Raw genomic sequence first — 23,772 nt, 5'->3', positions numbered from 1 at the left:
AAAAACGGGCATTAAGTGATTGTAGTAAAGCAAAAGGAAAATAACAGGGATTTATCCTAAGTGATCTTAAATGATCCTAAAGTGATCATTCTTTGGCACGAAATATTAAAGGATATATCCAGTTGTGTTATATACAAACTATGCAAAAATTCAGGTCTTTTACATGCACACTATAAGACACTTCATTAAAACTTTTATGACAGTATTTCAAGTTGGTATTTAATCTCTTATTACGTACGTTCCGGCACTTTTAAGCGTTATTGTTCTAACCAGTAGTTGTTAGTAGTTTAAAATCACTAATGACATGTAATTTGCATGTGTATGAAATAGCATATACACATCTTTATATAATGTAACCTATTGCGTCATGATATTGAGCCTGATAAAAAACTGCTTCACAGCCCATATTTCTTTACTTAAGAAGTTTGTAAAAGCCCATGTCTAATAACCAATTTACATAACATAGTTGAACTTAAACAATGAATTACGGAAATCATTAAGGATAATGCCAAAAAATACGTGGCGAAACATCGAATATTTATTGAAATATTTTTTGTTCCGGAAGGAAACACACAGTAAAATGCCTTCGAACATCTGCTTGTGTCACAGAACTTTTGAGCTACTGAATAATTTGAAATATAATACAATTTGATGAGTTCTTTAGACATTTTACTATTCATCATTGAAGTAATTTGAATGATTTATGAGGACAGTATATTTTAACACATGCTTTTCTCGCAAATCAATCTTGCGTGCAGTTTTATTACGAAAAGAACTCTTGAGCCTCAGCCCGTTTATCGATGCTTTGACGTACATCCTCGTGTGCTTTACTTTACATCATTAAACAAATAATTCTTTTATCTTTCTGATAACATAAGCTTATTTATTTGAACGACTGCTCTTATAGGAATGTCATTAAAATACTCTCACTATTCTTAGGTTATTGCCGTTTTCTGAAATTTATATGAGAAAAATATTTTCCATTTCTTTCTGTAATTTTAATGCATTAAAAATTACAGAAAGAAATGGAAAATATTAACACAAATTGAAATATAAATAAAGATTTAAATTTAGGCTAAACAACAATCTTTATTTCAGTGCAGATTATAAATAAATCTTTATCAATTTGGTAGGCGATGTGACGTAAGTCCCTCTTCTTCAGGGTGAAAAATGCAAAATAGGAGGAGCGACTTCAGTATTTATATTGAAAGCAATGGGCGAAACAAAGCGAACATGAACGTTATCCAAATAATAATGAAGCGTGAATAAAATAAGATATTAAAATTCTAAAAGCGTTTAGGAAGGATTAAATTAAAATCTGATTAATGTCATCAGCTAAAAAACATAATTTTTGTGAATGTTAAAAACTTAAAGGGACTTTAATGCAACATCTGAAGATGATTTAGGGATAATTTCTGTACAACAAAAAACAAAATTGTATTTGAGCTTCTAGCTATGATTACCTAGCGAAGATTTGATTATTTTTTTTGAACCTAAGATTCGCGCTCCTTAACGCGGACTTTTAATGCTCTTTTACTTTGGCAGATATATCTCGAACCACATTAACAAATATGCTATAAATTCACCAAAAATTAAAATCGCAGATGAAATCTTTAAGAATAGTACAACAATAAACTGAATTAAGAATCGAAAAACATTCATTACTAGCGCATTGATGATGAAAAGATTTGAGAAGATCTGTTATCTTGATATATAATACTAGTTAAAAAAGCACCATTAATTTATTATCTTTTTAATTCCAACGTATTTATGTCGTATTATTCTAAATATTTGGTTTTGGACAATATTAAAAGTTATAGATTCAAAGCTTAACTCTGTTATTTTTAACAGAATTACAAATCATTCACGGCTCCCAATCGGACATACGCACACAGTCTTGAAATTTAAAGTGATGTATTCGCTACGTGTTTCTTTGTCTCATTCCTGTATCATCATACACAGATTATTATTACCTATTTGCAACCAGGGTTGGATGAGGTAGGTACAGACGGCGCGACTAATTTGCATAAAGGAGCCGGGCCATAGACATCGCTCCCAAGATTCAGTTGTACACTTTGCCCCAAAAGAAATGGAACAGTTCTATATCTCACGTTCTACAGGGCCGTTTGATAAAATTTAATTTGCGTTTTTCATGCTTCGAAAGCGCGACTTAAAATATACTATTAGATTTATATATAGCATTGTTCAAACATGGGTATTTTGAAAAACAATTGAATTTTTTTTAATGACATACTTATGTTTTTCCATATTTCGACTATACGGGTCATATTGTCGCCCAGACGTTATAGTGGTTAGGCGAGCCTACTACTGTACCGAAGAACCTTTGTTCGAATCCTGGAGAAGACATGAATGTTTGTAAATGTAGAGTGTCTGTGGGGCATAGCGGCTTTCTAAATACGCTGCGAACCGAAAGTCCTCTCGTGTGGATTAGTGGAAGGGGAGTGGAAGGTGGGAGATCCCCGGATCCCCCCGCGGGTTGTTCTTCCTCAAAATTGGGGGTGGAAAATAAAAGTCCAATCTCTCTTTGGAGTAGGTCCCGGCAACCATTGATCCATGTAATATGGACAAGACAACAGCAACAACAACGGATCAAATTATGTCAAAGTGCTAAGTTTTGTAAAAGTCGCGAAGTAGTTTTTAAAAAATTAGCTTTCAAAATTTTAGCTCCTCAACATTCAATTGAACTTGGCATATATTTTTCAATCTCCCTTTTTCTATTAAACTTATTTGATCTCTTCTTTCACAGTTAAATATTTAGTTTATTTTCTGGTCACAGTTCGACCAAAAAAATGCGCAAATATTTTCCGATTTATTTTTTAAATTTGTATTTTTTTAGTTATTTTTATAAATTTTTTGAATTATTTTTTGACTTATAACCCATAAAACTTTTGACATCATCAAAAAGTAGATGCACTTCTAGGCATACCTGCAAAAAAATTGGAGATTTTTATTCAAAATTTCCCAAGATATACGTGAATTTATTATATTGGCACGTTTTGATATTTGGCATATTTGTTATAAGCTATAATGATGTTAATGCGGTTTATTTAATTTGTTAAAATTATTTGAAAGAATGAACGATGCATCTTTTTTCCGCTTATGCTCAATGAAAAAAGGAAAATAAGTTACTGTAAATGAATAATTTCGCCAGGTACATTAATTATTCTTGGCGCAAACTGAAAAATGCGCCAAGATAAATTTCTCGATTGTTTCTTACCACATTTTACAAAATTTAATATTTTGGCATAATTGGAGTCGTAGAATCGAATTATGTAAAAAGAATGGTATGTCATTTCAAAGAAAATCCGATTTTGGGTCATAATACCTACGTTATATATAAATACGTTATATATACGTTATATATACGTTATATATAGTGCTATATATAAATCTAATATATACCTTAAGTCGCGCTTTCAAAACATGAAAAACGCAAATTAGATTTCGTCAGTTGGCCCAGTAGAACGAGAGCTATAACAGCCCGCGTTTTTTGCGCAAAGTATAACTCGCGTTAGTAGTACTGCCATTTTTGTTCATTTATGAAGTTCAGTATCTTGAATAAAGTAACTCTTCTCAATGTTGCCGGGATTTAAAGAAAAACCTGCAACATTTTAAATTATCTATCAATGCCTATTTTCTTAGCGAATTTCCTTCCTCTTTCGATCAACTTCAAATACTGTGCCTAATTTTAACATTCAAACTGTTAAACGTACCTGAATAATATTTCTATTACAGGAATTTAAAAAAAAATAAATAAATAAATAAAGTACTTGTGTGTTCTTATTATTAATTTTAAAGTTGAAAATTTATTCTCCCGATTATTTTATGTGTTTCATGCTATATATATTATATAGAACGAAATTCGTTCCTTTGTATTCTAGGTAACAGATGTAGAGGTCTGCCATGTTCTGAATGTACAAACACTACTAATGGTCGTCAGTGCTATTGCGAAGATGGATACCAGCTGCATCACGATAACAAGTCCTGTGTAGGTAAGAACGAACGCAAGAGAGCTAAAACACCAGTACTCTTCAATGATGAGCAAAAATACGCTATTCACAACCAATTTAAACTGAAATATCTACCTGTGATTATACTTCAAAGGTACTTTCTCACAATACGCTGTTAAGAGAGTGTTTCAGTTTTACATGGATAGACATTAAATTAAATAAATGCAATAACTGTTTAAAAATGGAATAGGATGAATGACCATGAAGTACAGTGGATTCGGATAATCTAAGGAATAAGTGGAAACGTGCAAAATGGGTCCGCTACAGGCAAGATATAGGCCTACATTCAGATACCCTATGCTCTACGGTATCTGAATTGGATTCAGTTAGATTCAGAGTACGGTAGGACCATATCCTCAAAAGTACTTTCCTGACCTTTCTTTTCGCAACTATTGGTTGTAGATGTATAATTCCAAATACACAAATATTTTAAATGACCCAGATATTCATGTTTGCCATTTTAAAACTTGAAATTAATTTTACTAGAAAAACAAATAAAAACATTTGAAAGGTTTCATATTTTAATGCTCACTTAAAAGGGTTTGTTAAAGTCTTTTAAGCCTCAGAGGTAATCGCTGTCTACAAGTCTGTTATTATATTCACTCTCACCAACCCATTATTTTTGTCTGTTTAGTCTTATTATTCAGCATCATTTTCTTAGCACTTACGCCGTATACAAATCAACAGCAAAATTACAAAAATTTTAAATGCACTGTAGCAGTATACATTTAGAATTCTCGATGCAGCGTTAAGTGTTCGCATTACATATTTCTGTATTTTCAGTCTTTTTCTCGTTTCATATGAATGTTCAGTTTTCTTACTAAGATGGCTTTACAAAACTTTTTTTGCCTTTTTATTATTAACGTTTGGTGTGTTTACTTTATTTACTAAAAATTACGTTCTTGGCGCCTACGCCACATAAATTTGTCTCAGCAGCAAGCTCACGAAATATTTAATAACCGTAGAATTTCCGGTAGAGAGTCTTGTGCGTTGGAGATGAAAATGTTTTATTACGTACAGTGAGTGTTGCCACTGATCGCTCTGAAATCGTTGAGATGATAAAAAATAAGTTGTTTCCAAAATATAAAATTGAAAAAGCGAATTTAAAATTCGGGCTTTCAGGTGCCCATGTTCTGGTCGAGTACTACGTTATTCAAAATTTGATGGCTCTAGGTACCGTCGTTTTTCACAGCGAGAGAAACATGCATACATGCATGCAGATTCTTCATTATTTAATTTTTTTAATACAATACAGGGTGATAATATTTGGTGGTAACAATTTGAAAAGTGAAACGCCGTTTCTAATGATTCAACGCAAAATGCTGTTTCAAATGATTCAACGCAAAATGCCGTTTCAAGACTAATATTCCAATCGGGGCTAACGTTTCTTTTGGGATAATAATTCCTAAGTAAAATCTTTTATACTGTCACTCGGTTCTTATATTTATATTCAGGAAAATTTGATGCTCGTTATGAAAAAAGGAAAGAATCAATGAACCTAGAAAGCAATGAACGAAAACCAAACAAAATGCTTATTATTCATTATCAGACTGGCTGATTTTTTGACGGAAACTGAAGTTTAGGTTTTGGTTTATTTTGATTATGCTAAAGCACGCGAGGGCTATATAGTACTTCAAGGAGGGATACCTTCATGGATGGCATCCTGAGGGAAACTGGCTCGTATCTACGTTACACATGGGGGAAAACTACGTTAAATGCCCAAGTAGACAGCTTGTTCGCCTGAAACTAAAACCAGTCAAACTACTAGTGTTCAGTGACTGGACCGCTCGGCCGCTGGTGCGCTGTAGTTTAGGAATTAATACATTTTCTTGTCGTGTATATCTACGAATGAGAAATTTTTATACTATATTTACATATTACTAATTTTGTACTATATTTATATCTATATATTTACATTACAAAATGTATAAAAATGGAACGAAACAAGGTATAAGTAAATGAACAGATGGCATGAGGGTTTTGAGAACCTAAGCAATGTAACGGACTACTTAGAAAAAAATTCGCAAAATAAAACATCCTTTAAGATGAGCCTCAAGAATGTGCCGGAAGCATTATCCTCAGAAATATAGTGCTACCACGCAAAATATAGCTCAGCAAAGCCTGCTACACATGGCGTTACGACTGGTTTCGAATCTCGGATAATGTGTACATGTTTCTAGATAGGTATAATTTGAGAACTGTACGGGATGCTCATCAGGGTAGTACTGGTGTCCTTCGTGTTCATACTTGTAACTGTGAATGTAGAGTCTTTGTTGAACTGGAACATTTGAAATCTATTAGTTGTAAATTTTAAGAATTGCTGATGTAAAACGATGTTTATAAGATTCTTCGATTTCCTGTTATATGGGATATTGTTTGTCAAAAATTTGAATGAACGTTAGCAAATAGCACTGCAGCGCTTTGCCATATTCTGCTTTGCCATATTTAAAACGATAAAAACATCGTTTTAAATCTGAAGTTTGGTAAACTATGGACAATAACGCATTCTAGAACTTAAGAGAAATTTAAACGTTGTCGAAATTTATTTTGTAATTTTATTTCTTAATCATTTTATATTTATTATTCATTCTGTCATAGATGTCAACGAATGTGCTGAAGAAGGATTCTGCAGCCATCGGTGCATCAATATCCCGGGAGGTTACATATGCATCTGCAAGGAAGGCTACGAGCTGGTGAACAGATCTTGCATAGCAACAGGTAAATTCTCAGAAAAAAAAATCAATAAATTTACACTGTTTTCATATTTTGCAACATGCCAGACGTCTAATTCATATTTCGATTTTGAAATCTTTGACTGGATAGTCTATCGGAAATAAGAAGTGCATACACAAAAGAACTACTGTCCCATACATTGTTCACTACTCTATTTCTTGCTGGAGTTCGGTTACATATCAGTAAAGGAAGTTCTTATTACCCCAAAAATTATGAAGGTTTTGAATTCTTCGCAGTGTGTTTCACAGAAAGGTTACAATCTTAATTTTCATCTCAGATTAAAGTAACAAACCCATTTCATATCTCAAAAACTAGCTAGTAAACTTAAAATATGGCCCAAGGATACTTAACGCTATGACAAATCAGTACAACAGTTTATTTAATACATAAAAATAAGTTTGCATACAATGCAGATTTAGGAAACGGTAGCCAAACTATTATCTAGCATAACTTACAAGAGAAATGGCCAAACTAGCAAATAATCATCCCAGACAGTTATCAAGCTCTGTCAATGAGCTTACAGACTGCTATTAGAAGTCATTAAGAAGATTTGGCATATTCAAGTGGCCCCTCTAAAATCTCCCCCATCTATACTCTAGCAGTAAAACTCCAAAGCAATAGGCTAGGTAACTATTTGGTCAATTATTTTCCCTTAAAATTGAATCTTCTGACCAGCTCAGCTCAGTGTATATTCATTTAACTGCCCATGAAAATGAACTAGGTTTGCAAATGAACCATGTTTGAAAATATATCCCTAATGTTTCATATACAGGGCGATGATTGAAATATCATATCATATTCAGTCACCTTATATATGGTGTGATTTAATATCTATTTTTATAAGATTTTAATGTTTGTTGAATGTTACAAACGTATATTCAGATACATTTGTTCATGAAAAATGCAGTAGATGTCAGGAAAACTCAGTATCACACTTTAATTTGCCGCGAAATAGCAGTTTACGAGATGACAGATAACGACCATTTGAGACTCGAACACATTTTGAAAGAAAGATGTAATGTTTTTCGAAGAAACGAAGGATTTGGTTGTGACCCAAAGACGTCTTCGAGCCGTTGGTATAAGATGGGCTCCTTGAAAACAGTTTATTTACAGATTGTGTCAGCAGTTAGAGACTACTGGCTTTATATCGGAAAAGAATGGACGGTGCCTTCCTACACGCTGCAAGTTTCATTCTTAACTTCTTGTGTAAGATGTTCAGTGCGCGTATAATATGGCATCCCTTTCCTGAACATTACGAAGCTGGAAGACAGTGCTTCGTGTAGCCCGAATCCATGTGACTCCTTTCTGTGGAATCTTTTAAAAGATATGGTAAGCAAGAAAACCTACAAATGTAGCGCAGCTCAAGTCACTTTTGTGCACTGCAGTTTTATAAGACGTGTGCCTGAAAGTTGTGACAAGTACAAAGCCTCGCTTGCAAGAGGTTGTGAAACAAATTAGTGGACACATTGAACACAATTTAGCCGAAATTCACTTTCTATGCTCAAACATTTACCTATGGATTCATTTTGTAATATTTCGATAATAAATAAATTCGTAATAAATAAAACAAAGGATATGATATTTCGTGTATCGCATTGAATAAGATAAGTTTCAGTTCTATAGAGCTGCTCTATCGCGCTGTTTTACTGTATAAGTGCACAGTTTACAGCCCTCCAACGTACTTCTTCACTCAATAAAGGTGTTGGTTTATGGACCAGAAATGATGACTACACCACAAAAGGCAGTCTTTCTTGTAAGAAGGAGTGCGGGACATGCCTGTTATGGTTTTAGCCTTAAAAACGTCTTCACTATTAGCCGTCTGAAACCAATTTACCGATCTTGTAGAGAAAGGCTATCTTTCTGTCACTTACCTATGATATTTCACATTTCCTTTCGCCTTTACGGATTTCTTTACTTTGACTTTGAAAAGTTGTGTCGGTAATTCGCCAAATCTTAACTTTATTTCAGGACCAGAACCTCTGTTGCTGCTCTCGACGTTCGAAGAAATTCGTGGGATACATTTAAGATCTGGTCGACATTTCTTGATTCACAAAACTATTCACAAATCCGTTGCTATAGATGCTGATCCTTTGGAATCTAAAGTATATTGGGGCGAAATATCCAAAACCTCCTCTATATATTCAACAAATATTGATGGTACGGGATTTAATATAGTTCTGGGAAATGGTAAGTATCCTAGTTTGTCCAGTTATATTCTTAGGCCTTTTCCTCTCATGTAGAATGTCTAATACGAACTCATCATTTAAAAAAGGTCTCCTCACTCCCGAAGGAATAGCTATAGATTATCGAGCAAGGAACTTATATGTCACAGACTCTGGACTGAAGCAAGTTCTTGCATGCAAAACTGATGGCACCATGTGCCATGTATTGCATGATACTAATTTGGAGAAACCTCAAGCAGTTGCTGTGGATCCTCCTGAAGGGTATATCATTATGAAAGATTATACTGGATATTTCAGCTGTAATTTCTAATTGTAATACGTTAAAAATAAATTTGATATAACATTTTCTTTGATTTATAGATTCATGTATTGGAGTGACTGGGGTGATAATATGTCGGGCATTTTCCGCAGTGGCATGGATGGATCGGAAATTATTCATATGGTTTCAAAAGCAATTCATTGGGCCAAAGACATAGCTATTGATCACACCACAGATCGGCTCTATTGGACAGATGCTCGTCTGCAAACTATTGAGTTCATCACTCTAGATGGAGTTACGCGAAAGGTAAGAGTTTAATGTATTGAATTTCAGTCTTGAAAGTAATCTTTGAACTGTTGTATTTCATTAAAATTTGTAATCGGGGATGCTTCTTCGATTGTAGGATGATGCATTGCTAATGATTAATGTATTTTTATGTTAAAGTGGCTTTTTCTTTTATGCTGAATCAGCGTATTTGGAGCTTGGATGTATTACTGATGTGTACCCAAGGACCAAGAAAGGAAATGTACTGCGAATATTCCCGCATTTAGTTTTCATCAGCATATACACATCTTAAATACACTACCATCTTAAAAAAAAAAATTCAAACATCAGGTATTTTCTGCTTCACCAGTAGCCGAGTAGTTACGACATTTAATAGTTCGACCTGAGTTTTAATCCTGGCCGAACAAGCTGACCGTATGGTTGATTTTAGTGGTTTTCCCCACGTGTAATTTGAATATGAGCCAGTTTCCTTTAGAAAGTTCTCCATGAAGTTATCCTTAGCCTTAGATGGATAGACCACTTAAGCTTTGCCGTATTCGAATAACTTTAACCAATCATAATCATTTTTTAGTCTAATGATGAAAAACGTCAAGCTCGATCGATTACAGCAAAACAGGCAAATAATATCTGCCTAAGAGAATGAATGCACTTGTAGAAATCTTTCTAGGGGCTATTAGCTCGTATTCACGGTATACTCGGAGAAAACTTTGAAAATTCGATAAAGCTTTCCGGCTTGGGATTCAGGCCTGGTCGAAACACATACTAATACTCAGTACTCCTGATACCTGGTTAACTTAAACAATGTCTCATGAGCTGCCGAAAAGATAAGTCTTTCTTAAGTACTAAATGGATTGGTTCTATTAGCTTTCCTTTGTCTTTCTAGTGAATCTGAAACAGTTTTGCTTATAAAGCCCACAACGAAAACTTCTTTCCAAGCACAGATCCCAACAGAGGCTGCTGAACACTGGTAATTCGAACCTTGCAAAAAGGCTCGCCGAGTGGGAGTTTTTGTGGTTTTTCCTAATGTGTAACATAAATAAAGCCAGTTTCCCCTCAAAAGATTCTCTTTGAACATATCTATAACTCTAGTTATATAGCCTTCGCATGCTTTGTTGCGATTCAGTCTTAAGACAATAAATAGGTCTAGCATGCGATATTATAATCGTTTAACACTCCAACCTAATTTACCATATGATTATCAAAAAACAGACTTTATGTTGGAAAACTATTTTAGATACGCAACCAGCCAACCACTCTTTAGAAAATTCTCCTTAGAATTATGTTAGTTCTAGAAAACTACAGGCTAAACAATCTTCTCTAGAAAGAGCTATGCATCAGTTGGATACTTTCAGTGAAGAAATATACTTTCAACACATAATTTAAGCCACCTTATTTTGACTGGAATAAAACTTTTCTAAATTTAAGAAATATATCCCTTAGGTTTATGATTTCAATAATAGGCAATTTTAAAAAAGGCAATTTTTAAAAGATTTTTGTTGACCTTGATAATTAAGCTCAACCACAACCCGAATTTTCAGAATGGCATTCGGTATCTGGCAACCATGTAACGCAAAAATTATTTACTTTTAAAAAGCAGCGTGGTATTTTTGTGTGTGAATTTTTTACTCTATTCCGTGTTTCAACGGTTTTTATACACAAATCTGTATATTTTTTACTTAAATTCAATTTCAAAATTTACGTGCTTGGGGAATTTATCTGCTGCTAACGAAATTACAGTTAGACTTCTGTAAGAGTACAGTAGTTTGCGCAAAATCGCTTAAGCTTTTAAATTTATTCTCAAAGCCATCGCTAGGAAATTTTTAGCAGAACAAAAGGAAGCCAAACCGCTTGTAAATAGTTTTATTGATCTAACGATTTTGAAATTCCACCTACTCAGGATGTCGAACGTCCAGCTCTAATAAGGAAATTATAAGGGTCGTTCAAATGAAAGTGGCTTTTCTGCAATAACTCCACCACTTTAAGAGAAGGACAACTGCGCAGGCACCTATAGAGGACGCTGAGTGCTGGGATTGCATGGAATATCGTCTAGCCCTAGCCTGGCTTATGCTTCACTGATGCGCAGTGACAAGCTTCGTTGGCGTTATTGGCTGGCGTCTGTTATACAGAATTGGCGATGTATCATGAGATTGGCAACTAAAATGTTGTTATTCCATTAAATTTTGTTACGTTGCAGAACTTAAGCACCACTAAAGTAAGATAATGCAGTCAAGAATATGAAAAGAAAGGACCAAAGCATGTTATTTTTCTGAATGCCTGATAAAAGATGAACTTTTATGATAACTGTAAATATGAAATAAAAAACAAATTTGTAAAATGAGGTTAAATTAATCTCTTACGTTAAGCTCTCAAGAATTATTTGCCTAGGATGAGACATGCCTTTGTGAAAAGCATGAATTTGGAAAGAAATTTTATGATAACAGTAAATATAAGATGAAATATCAAACAAAAATACATTTGGGAATAAATGTAAAATACGGTTAATTGATTATTCCACATTACAAAAACCTATAGCTTTAATTTAAGCAGTTCATAAACATCAACACGAGTGAAAAAAGGATAAGTCTATTTCCCCATACGCTTTTTCAAGTCCCCGGTAAATAAAATTTCGCATATTTAGGCACACAGCTCACTCCATATGCTTTTTTGTCCCCAGTAAATTATTGCTCGCATAACTGGGCACAAGGTGAACACATTTTACACATTCCGCAGCACTTCACTTACGCATCCCTGAAGTCTGAAGTGTGAATTCATCGCCAAGTCAAACATACAAAGATGTTCTTTGGTCAAGCAACGACATTTACCACACAATATTCCTATTACGTATGCGTGAAGCATAAACCATGCTAGGGTTAGATTCTACTAATATCGTTAGTTCCCGCCAAATGCGTGTGTGATAGCGTGGAGCACGTTAAGAGGCATCGTTCGCATCATGGATGCCTCCAAACGGTGTCAAAGATGTCAAAGATTTGGTCAAGCGCATGTGGTGATCACCCAGGAAGCAGTATTGTGTGCACACTTCCTATGCTCATAAACATTTCCTCAGTTATTTCTAGAGTGGTGATTGGCCGATTCATTTTCACGAGACTATCCACATCTGCAGTTGCTTCCTGGGTGATCACCACATGTGCTTGACCAGATTGTGGCCTGTGGTTAGTACTGCCTCTTACACTAGGAAACTCTTTACACCATTGGAATGCCGATCTGCGTTTCATACACTCCATGCCATACACAGTTTGCATTCGACGATAGATTTCAGAAGCACTCGCATTTCCCGCTGTTAAAAATTGCACGACCGCGCGTTGACACCTTTTGGAGGCATCCTTGATGCGAACGATGCCTCTTAACGTGCTCCACGCAATCACACACGCATTTGTTGGGCTCTGACGATATCCCATTCAATCCTAGCTCTAAGCTCCCTCTACAGGTGCATGCACAGTCATCTTTCTCTTCAAATGGCGGAGTTATTACAGCAATGTCACTTTCATTTGAACGACCCTTATATTTTGGGAATGGGAAATTTTGATGTCTGGTTTTACTCATTTGACTGACGAAGCAGAGCTAAATAACAAGGTTGGATACTCGCTTTGAGGATTTTAAGGCACTAGCTTAAGACTCTATAGAAATAGTGATATTTCAGCCTGAAGTTATTGCACTCTGTGCGGTACTAGATTGGTTTAGTACTGATGAATGCAATAAAGTAGTACAAATTAATTTTGATAGCCAAGATATAGGGGACAAAGCGGCCAATAACATAGCGTCATCTGCTGAGGAAAATAGCTTCCTTTAGAAAGTTCTCCAGGAAGACATCCTTCTCCATAGGCAGATCTCTCGAGCTATTTTTCCTCAACCGATTAATCTATTATAACGAAGGAAAATTGTAATGAAACATTAAAAATAAAGACATTAAAATTATTCTTTGAAGCGTTAGGAAATACTGGATTGGAATAAGCACTTAGTAAGGAAGAAAATTTTTTGTGAACATGAAAAGCTTCAAGGAAATCCAATTCACCAAACATGAAGATTTATAGATCATTTTTGCAGAACCACAGTCAAAATTACGATTGAATTTCTATCTATGGTTACATATCGAATATTTGTTTATTTCCCCTTTACGAACATTAGATTCGTGTTTTTTGGCCGAAAACATTTGAACACTCTTTCAGTTTGGCTGATATATCAAAAATAAATTTGCCACAATATCATAAAACACGTGACAAGATATGTTATAAATTTCCCAAGAATTAAGGTCAGTGATGGAATCTTTAAGAGTCAAACATCAAATTTTACTAATAAGAAAAGAAACAGAATCAGAACTTTTGGAGAATTCGTGCAATTTTATAGCTGTAGAAGGATGAAATAGAATAATGAACAAGGTTATTAATGTTATTGCTCACAGCAGTATATCTTCTTTGTTGGCCAGACGAAAACTAAACCCAACCCACACACAATGAGATTTTTGGAAAATTTCGCGATATTACAGAATGCTTTTCTGCTGTTGTTCTCAAACTATCATAGTATCGGACTAAAGATTGAGTTCAATTGCTGCAAAATGGCTCAGAAAATGCTTGGTGTGGCTTTAAGGAAAAAATAATGAAATCAACAGAAATCTCACACGGCAGAATAATGTAACTTATCTTGGTTCTTGTTACTATCTTTCACATTTACCGAAATTATCTTTTTTATTCTTGTGATGTTTATGGCTTAAAAAAGTTAAAAAAAAAGTTTTTACCTCAAAATATTGGTACTGCTAACAAACTTCTGTTTATTTTTAAGATTCTCATAAGGAATGAGGTGTACCATCCATATTCACTTGCTGTATTTGAAGATAGTTTATACTGGACAGACTGGGATAGGTTTTCCTTAAATACGTGTAATAAATTCACTGGACGTAAAATGACTACGATAGCCATGGAAAATGGCAAGAATGTCGTGGGTGTGCACGTCTATCATCCTGTTCTTCTCCGCCTAAGTAAGTAATTTTCTTATTTTATAGTGTTTGAATTTTATTTGGTTTGTAAGTTGCGAAAATTGTTAATACTAAAATCAAAAAATTATTTATTTTTGTGAATTTTAGAGTTAAGAAAATTCTTCATATATTGACGTTAGTCTCATGGGAAAATGTGACTTTTTGAATTTCAGTAGATCACCTGGAAGGGAAAACTATTCTGTTCTTTTTTTCGGAGATACGTATTTAAATAGCAAATTAAACAATAGGTAAATAATAAAGAGACAAGCTTCAAACTTCTTTTTGTCCAGCAAATTTAATAAGAAATGAATAAAAAGTAATTTTTCAATTCTATCTTTTTACTTTTATTTTTATTAATTAGGCACTAATCTTTCGAAAATGGTACTAGAATTATTACTCCTCTTTTATTTCTTATTTATTTTGCATTAAACTGCGTAGTTCTAGAGAATTTGGTAAGAACGTTTTCTGCTCCTTAGGGGGGGAGATACATGTCAGTCTCTTTCGAAACACAAAATATTTTCTTTTAAATTAACATCTAGTCTACTACCGAATTTCACCAGTTTTTAATTTCAAATCCGCAAGATTCTCTTCGCTTATTCTTAAATGGATATCTATATTTAACTATAATCATGCATAAATATTTATGTTCATCTCTAAGATGTTAGAATAACAACTAAGCAAAACATTAGTTTCAAAATTACAAACTGAGGTATGGAATCTCTGTAATATATTAGCTTCTGAATGCTGATAATCTAATTTCATATTTATGATAAACGGACTCTCTGCATAGGGGTATTGTGAATTTTTTGCATGTCTAACATTAACAGTCACTCTCCTTTAGAAAGTTCTTCACAAAGGCTGTATAGATGATATGTACTTTACCGTTTTCAAGTAATTTAATCTGACGACATTTAACCCGAGACTTTTCATTTTTCAGGTCATAACCCTTGTCACTCTGCTACTTGCAGCCATATGTGCCTGACAGCTCCTTTCGGAAGCTATCGGTGTGTATGTTCTCCGGGATTTATTCTTTCTGGAGATCACAAAACGTGCAAAAGTTAGTATTAGAAATATTGCGCATTTATTTTACTTCTGTCCTCATTTTTTGAACTAATGATATTTAAGCATTTCGAACCCAGCTACCGAAGAGTTTGAATAAACTGTGGTTCAGTTAGAGGTGATTGTACTTCCTCTGTATCAGCAACAAAGAAATTAAGTTCAATCTAAGTCAGTTTTCTGTTGTTCATGCTGAAAAACACGAGTAATGTACCTATATCCCGCTCAAAAATTTCACTAATACACATGTGTCCCATAAATTATATCTGTCTAAATATTGGGTGGCAGATATTTAACTTTAACAATGATAGAAAGACAGACAGAGCTTGCAGTATCTTTGTGACTGTGAAATAACAGTATACATAGGTATTTGCTTCTGGGTATATAATACGGACGGACACTAATGAACCTTAAAAATGTACCTTTCTGAATGACACTAATGAACCTTTCTGTTAAAACCAAATTGCAATTTCCAAATGTCTTGCCCCCAATTCTTCCGGTCTTTCTGTTCCGCCACAATACTCAATGAACGTTAGCAGCCAAGCCACATTCTTATGAAATATCTGAAGGTGGCTGCCGCATCAGTCAAAAGCCTGTGGTATAAAAATTTTATGATTCCTAGCTCTCCACGGTACGTCGCGCGTGAACACGTGAAAGCCAGGGTTGCCAAATGAAATAGGAATAGTTCCAATATGCGACACGTAATTGATATTTTATGCATAAACATGCATAATACCAAAGCACCAACTTCATAAATATGTAATCCTCTCAATGCGTACTCTTTTTGTATTCTCGTACTGTATTTAGTACTCCGTTAGCATTTAAAATTAGGGTTTTTAATTAATTTAATTACTATGCTTATTTACACAACCAATTCCCTGTACTCTGTCAACTTATCTTTCTGTGCACAAGTACCATGAGCTCACGAATGAAATGTAACCTTATGTAACTATTGTCCTATTCTGCAAAATGTAACCTCTTAATAGTATCCAACAAAAACCCAAAGCCTGGCACTGATCTGCCCATGGGGTGCAGATCTCTAGTTGGTATATGCGGGCTATACCATTTTTGTTAGTGACGATGCCGCGGTGTCCCATATACTTGCTACTGTAACTGCAACTGCAGTAGCAGTTTTGTGTTTATTTCAATAGATCATCTGATTACAGCAAATGAAAACATTTTCTTTTAAGAATAGAAAAAATAGTGTTCACTTTCTTTTATAATGCAATAACTGTGGAACTATATGAATTAGTGAAAATATAGGTTATGGTAATCCAGAGGGCAAGATTAAGGTGGCATCAACATCTCATTTGGACTGTGTCAGTTTAGAGCAGCATCCTGTTCCCGAACGAGTCCATATTTGTCTTGAAAATTTACAAATATGGACTGGAGGGAATGAGGTGTACCGAATCAGACCCAGAACAATAGCGAACAATATCAAGAATTCAGAAGTAGCGGCATCACAGCGGGGGTTGGAATTTCAATAGAGTATCGCACACAGCTGCGCATCTTTAAAGACGGTTGCGTCAAGCAAGAAGAGAAGGTATTCGAACTTGTTGTTCGTCCGCTGCGGACAGATCTTAAAGAGCACCCACTTTCGTATGTTATATGCCTCTGAAGTCAAAACTGTCCGAGTACAGATGTCGACCAGTAGAATAAACGAACCGGGAGGAGGTCAAGAAAACCTATCCCACTTCTCGACGACAATTGGCATCAAACTTTCAAAGATGATTTACGATTTTCAAAGATGAACAAAACAAAAGGTGCAGAATGTGGCATTTCGCAGTCATTCCAAAGGATTATAAGGCGGAGCACTCACCTTTAATATTTGTAGCCATTAAATCGTCACATGTAATGTATCTATGATGTTTTAGGCAGTCTGTTACCAATGAGTCCCAAGTAATGCACTTTCTAGAATTCGGTGTGAATATTGCTAATTCCAACGCACATTTAATATATAAGAAAAATAAATAAAAGTAAATACGAAAAGATGAACGAAGCATGTTGGCTGAAAATCTTATCTAGGTTTATTATTCTAAGAAGTAAGACAACTAGAGATTTAAAATTGAAATATCCACTTTGTTTACTACAGTCATAACCACTCTAACGTTAAAAGCTGCCTTTCGGCATGCTGGTTTCTGAACTTAACAGCCAAGTTCAGCTTTTTTTAATACATGAAACATCTTTCGGCTGGTTCCGACGTTTCAACTTGTACGTCATCTCCTCGTCTTACCTAGTATGGTACTTAGTAGAGCGTAGTGAAATATCAAGTAATTACTTTTAAAGAAAACTTTAAATTCATGTACAAGAAAAAAATCATTAAAGGTTTTTCTTTCCAAAAAACTACCTTAATAATGTCTTCATTTCAGTGGACAACAAATTTCCAGCTCTTTTCGCATATGATGATTCTAAGATCTTCCACGTTCGTCCAGAAGGAGTAGGTAGAAGTATTGTCACGGTACTGCCCATCAATCATCTAACCTTCATCCATAAAGTGGTCCATGACTGGAAGACAAATTCTCTTTTTGTCAGTCATACAAGCCCATCAGCCATTTATGCCGTTAATATGACTTCTTGGAGGATAAGGTAATATTTTTGTGAACCTTTATGTTTATTAACCCATTACCTTACTATTTTTAATGTACGGTCGTCGGCTTCCAGCAGGTGGAAAATAAGTTAAACGTGTCTAAGAACAGAATTCTTGAAGTTTAGAGAGAGCTTTTGATAGCGACGACTGACCTCAGAACTTTATTTTTGCCCTGCTTATAGGTTTACCTGAATCAGCTTTAGTCTTTTGCCTTGTTTGCTCGCGCGATTAGAGAGCCCGAGCCTACTGTAGCTAAAGCCTACTGTAGGACTTTGACAGGTGGATTGTGTACTTTAATATTTTCAGGTTAACGTTTATGCACCGTTAAATCCCACAAGGTGTGAATCCTTCTATTAATTGCACGAAGCAGTGTAAGTTGTTTAGTTGAAATTCTAATAAAAAGGTCTCTTTTAAAGGCCTACTGAATTCATAGCTATTATTTTTCTAGAAATCAGAACGATAAGTTACCTGACTTTCTACACGGAGCTAGAATTTAACACTGGAGATCATTGATCATTTAATTCATATATTATGTACAAGTTACAATAAATCAAAATTTAAAGGCAGCTTTATATAAAAAATTTAACATCTTGACTACTCTCACTTAGATTATGTAAGTTTTAAAAAATTATTCGCATTTAGAAAATAAGCCAAAATATAAATAAACTCATAATTTCTCAAACAAATTTGAGAGGGGTTTTTAACTAATTTAAAAGAAAAAAACAGATATTACTATAACTTGCAGTTGATCAGCTGTAAGTACAGTGCCAGTTGAATTTATTTAAAATAACAAACAGTGATTTAATAAGATCATCCTATTTGAATTTTACTCCTCAAATCAATTTCTAAATGAAGTAATTTGAATAGACACCCAGTAATCATATAATGATTTGCGTGATTATTGATCTCTGGCTCAGCAGCTCATCCTGTCAGATTGCACCAGAATTTAGTTCAATAAAATGAGTTATTTTCGTTTCAGTGAGTCAGTCAATCATTTTCATTTTTTGATTTTAGTAGTTTGTACTGAAATGTTATATTATACTATTTTTTGGAGAGGAACTGTATAAAAAAGTGATAGAGAAGAAATCTTGGTAGCATTATCGTTAACAAATTAATTACTCATTAGTTTAGCTTTATTATTAACTTATCTCGAACATAAACCTTGAACACGTTTTTGTTATTGCAGCTAGTATTTTGATCTGTATAGCACAAAGCAGCAAAATATCCCTTTCACTATATGCTAAACATAAGTCAGTACTTCAACAGATGATACTAAATAAGTAAATAATAAAATGTTAGCGCACTATGTAAAACTTTTTATCAATATTCCTGAGGTCTATTACTTCCGAATGCGTATAATACTATGCAAACCATATAGATGCAACAGTACTTAATTTCAAACATTTTTAACAAAAGATTTATTTACGAAGTAAACTACAATATCCAGATATCATTTACCAATTTTAATTAGTACTTTTAATACTAACTCATTGAATATACACATCACTCTGCAAGGCGGTCTTAAGACATTGTGACCGTTTCATATTAATTTAAATATTTTTCCTGGTAGTGGTGTTATCTATGTCTAGTATTCGATAGATGACGAAACCATTTATCGAATGGTATAAAATGGTTGACATGTTATGATGTAATCTGAAAGTTTATTTCTCGAAAATACATTTGGTAAGAGTTATACCTATTAATTCATAGAGAAAGATGTTTTGTGACTGTGTTTTGCGTAAAAGTACTTGTGAGGCATAAATGTGCTTTATGCAGTAAGTGTAGAAAATGCTATGAAGCCCAACGTATGTCTCAGTATTACACATGATTAAACTTCCTATGAACATAATACTGTTACGAATTTGGTATTTAAAAAGTTAATGTTAGTTCAATTATAAATTAAATGGTTTTATTTCTCGCGCAGTTCAGCGCGTGACGAATGTTAAAAGAAAGCTAAGCCGGAAAATTAAAAATACAACAGCGCGTGCATTAAATAAATAAATATCTCTTTTTGATTTCGAGAAAGTGCTGGAAAATTCTAGCGCGTGATTTTAAAATCTTATAAAAGGAGGAAAACATCTCAGTTTGTAGTAGTTGCTTAGTTTGTTGTTGTTTACAAAACTGCTCTTGTTGATTGTAGCGAATTCGCGGTTTAGCGTTCTTTAGTTGTTTTGAATTACGTTCTATTGGACATTTGAGTAGTTAAAAGATAACTACTGTGAGATATTGTAATACTGCATGATAATTTGAGAAAATTTAAGCATTTTTGTTGTGATAATAATAAATTTTTGTTAATTTTTCATCGCACTTGCGCATTCATTTCATAACGAACCCGTACGCACGCAACAATACTATAACCATCTTTTTCCAAATCGCACTACAGAGGCCTGTATATCATTGTAAGACGACAGATAATATTACTTCAAAAAATTTATCTTCTATGAGTCTATCTTCAGATGACAAAAGTAGTTTGAGTTTATAAAACGTAATCTACACAGGAATGTTTGCAATGAAAAATTAGTATGTAATCCGGTAATTACATAAGATTTTTTTTCCCTTCGTGTTATGTCAAAATCATTTTGCTTTAGCAGAATTTAGAGTTATGATTCTCTCAGCCATATTTTCCAAACGATGTAGGAAAAACGCTGCGAAAATTCTTGGTTACATTCAGAAGAATATTATTAATTTATGGTTATTTTCTCACAAGTTTACGATTAACTGAACTGTCGGTTGTGGACAGTTCGGTTGTGGACGGGAAGTTTAATTTTTTCTGTTTCCTGTTCCTGAAAGTTTCCTGTTTATGATGTATCAATATTTCCACTTTCCAGCATCATTATATGTAAATATTTCTACATGATTACAGCTAGTCGACAGGATATCGTTTATCTTGGAAGTAAAGTTCAGCTGTGTAGGATGCACACTGACTTAAAGTGCAATTTATGCACAAAACGCAATATTTGTACATCTAACGCCATCAAATATTCCTACATTATTACATCCAAGTCTGCTTCTACACCGTGTTCACCAAAGTCAATATCCGATCTTTTTTTCGCAACAGTTGGTAACTGGCAACTTCTATTTTCACCTACAAACATGTTATAATAACGCAAATATTCATGTTTTGGTATTTTCAAATTTAAAATAATAATTTTAGTAAAACTACAAAATTTAAATTTTATACGTTGATTAGGTAAATTTATTTATAGAGCTTTATACTCATTATAAAAAAAAATAAAATGCAAAACGTGTAACTCCCATAATACAAAAATTAACCAAGATATTTCATTTTATAATTCAATATCCTCAGAATCTTAAAGAATTTGCGTTCTGTTCGTTATCTGCCTCTATAGAATCATGCTAGAGTTTTATATTATATGCATAAATTGAAAAGATTTCTAGTTTAATGAGATAATAATTATTATATAATTTCAGTATAATTATTAGATAAAATAATTATTAAATATTTTCTATATAATTATTAAATAATAATTTTTAAATTTCTGTATGATTTTTAGAAAATTATTACATGATAATTTTATTAGATATTAGAAAATATTAGTAATTAGATAATAAGTAATAAATGTTCATGAGAATATTGATAACATATTTTTAGCTTTTGAAAACATATAAATTATTTGTGTGAAAATTCTTTTGGCATACCAGTTATAACAAAATGAATCAAAGAATGTACGACACTAGTAAATTGCAAGATATTATTGAATGGTATTTAATGGAGGAAATGAACCTAGAATTCTGGTTATTAACCTAATTTATTAATCTACAGCTCAGATAAGTTGAAAATGAGGTCAAATATCTAAAATTTTGGACTTAAATATCATTTAGTTTAGTTTAGTTTTTTTTTTTTTTTTTTTTTTTTTTTTTTTGTTCGTACGAAATTTTAACTTAGTACATACGGCAATAATTATTTTGGTTTATAATATGGATAAAATTTCACTAAATAAAAGTAAGGAATCGATGGAACAGATAATAAGTTAGATTTCGCAGTTTTAATTAAACTGATTATTTTAAATTTAAAAATGCCCAGATTTGAATATTGGCAGCATTTAAAACGCTTTCTTGCAACTAGATGTGTATGTTTAAGACGAAAGTTTTTTGTGGAAACTGTGTACTTATTTAAGAAAAAAGTTATGTAAAAAAGTATTAAATTTAATTTAAAACAGCCCCTTAACTCTTCTTTTTAATTTAGTTATTTCAGTTTTCTATCCTGAAAATATAATAACATGCTTATAAAAAATCCCTTAAAATGCCATCATTAATGTAATGAAATAATTTTTTCCTTGACATAGATGAACGATGAAAGCCGATTCATAAACAATTAACTGCAGTCGTTGTCAGTTTAATATATCCTTTATAAAAACTACTTTTTTATACATTCAGAGATAATTTAATGACGTCTACACGTCTGTTCTTGAATGTGTACTTCTTATATTTTATAATGATAGGGGAAAAAACCAGAGGATAGTAAGTTTGTAAGTCACAGAAAGGGAAAAGAAATGACCAGATTCCCTTATGAAGTGCTGCCTATCATTCGCGGAGAAGTAAAATTGTTGAACACTCGTAGTTCTACTTCGGTTCTATTCCAAGCAAACGGGCTGGCTGCATGGGCTCTTTGGTGTTTTTTTTTTTTTTTTTTTACCAGCTGCTCTTAAAAAGATTTCCACAAAGGCATCTCTTTCCTTGCGTAGAGAGCCCATGAGTGCCTTGCCATAATCAATAAACCAAACCGATTTGAAGGTCTGGTTAAGAATGAATCAATGTAGATTTTACTTCATTTCCATTGGTTAATTTAAAGTTCAGTTCGGAAATAGGTATCTGCTTAATTAGCGTGTGATTAGCGAAATGAATATCTGCGTCATTAGCGTTACTTAGGAATCATTTGAGAAGCGTTAGTTCTGAAATGAGCTAAGAGATACACAATATGAGATCAGAGAAAGTTCTTATGAGCATATTATTTTTCAGCACAAAAAAGGAGACAAACAAATTAATAATGAAAGTTAAGAGGTTATTGCAAATTAAAGTTAGTATCTTACTTGAACTATTTGTAGCTTATATATGTATAATATATATATATCCCTACGTCTATATACAATATGAGCGTGTTTATCTGTATCTTAGAGAATTAGTGAAAGATCACTTGGGAATTCCTGAAGACTTAGCATTTGATTGGATGAGCGATAATCTATACTGGGTTGATTCTACTAAAGGTACAATAGAAATTATTAACATTAATACTTCCCGTCAATATACCATTGTTGAAAACTTATCAAATCCAACTGACATCAGTCTTGATCCTCCGAGAGGGTAAGTAATTTCATATTATTAATTTAGTTTCTCTTTCTTTGTAAGAAACGCATTAAGATTAGAACTTGGTAATGTAATTGGCTGAAAGTTTAATACTTTTGGTAATCGTGTAGATATAAAATAGCAACAACGTATATTTATATTTTATATATATATATATATTCGTACAAGAAATATTTTATTTTTCTATATGTATTCTTTTTCCATATTTATAAGCTTTAGTATATCTAGAAAATCCCTGAATGCCATCAACACGGCAATTTGCGATGATGTTAACACATGTAGGGCTCACCAGCGGCCAAGCGGTAGTGTCGCTGAACAGTGGTAGT

General features: G+C 33.4%; 1 protein-coding gene across 4 annotated transcripts in view; it reads left to right on the top strand.

The window, feature by feature from the left end:
- The window catches only part of LOC118188187 (vitellogenin receptor-like), a 139,836-nt gene that overhangs the window by 34,631 nt on the left and 81,433 nt on the right, over nt 1–23,772 (top strand). For all 4 annotated transcript variants that reach the window (XM_085813367.1, XM_085813369.1, XM_085813366.1 and 1 more), the window contains 9 exons: nt 3,903–4,013; nt 6,630–6,749; nt 8,733–8,951; nt 9,037–9,208; nt 9,308–9,512; nt 14,286–14,481; nt 15,416–15,535; nt 17,904–18,120; nt 23,258–23,443. In XM_085813367.1, coding sequence (XP_085669493.1) covers nt 3,903–4,013; nt 6,630–6,749; nt 8,733–8,951; nt 9,037–9,208; nt 9,308–9,512; nt 14,286–14,481; nt 15,416–15,535; nt 17,904–18,120; nt 23,258–23,443 — 1,546 coding nt within the window. The remainder of the gene's footprint in view (nt 1–3,902; nt 4,014–6,629; nt 6,750–8,732; nt 8,952–9,036; nt 9,209–9,307; nt 9,513–14,285; nt 14,482–15,415; nt 15,536–17,903; nt 18,121–23,257; nt 23,444–23,772) is intronic.

This window comes from Stegodyphus dumicola, chromosome 3 (assembly GCF_044657685.1).
Source record: "Stegodyphus dumicola isolate Sdum_Otavi_A_Nest chromosome 3, ASM4465768v1".
Classification (NCBI taxonomy): domain Eukaryota; kingdom Metazoa; phylum Arthropoda; class Arachnida; order Araneae; family Eresidae; genus Stegodyphus; species Stegodyphus dumicola.
The sequence above is the reverse complement of the archived record's forward strand: the minus strand, read 5'-3'. Positions and strand labels throughout refer to the sequence as shown.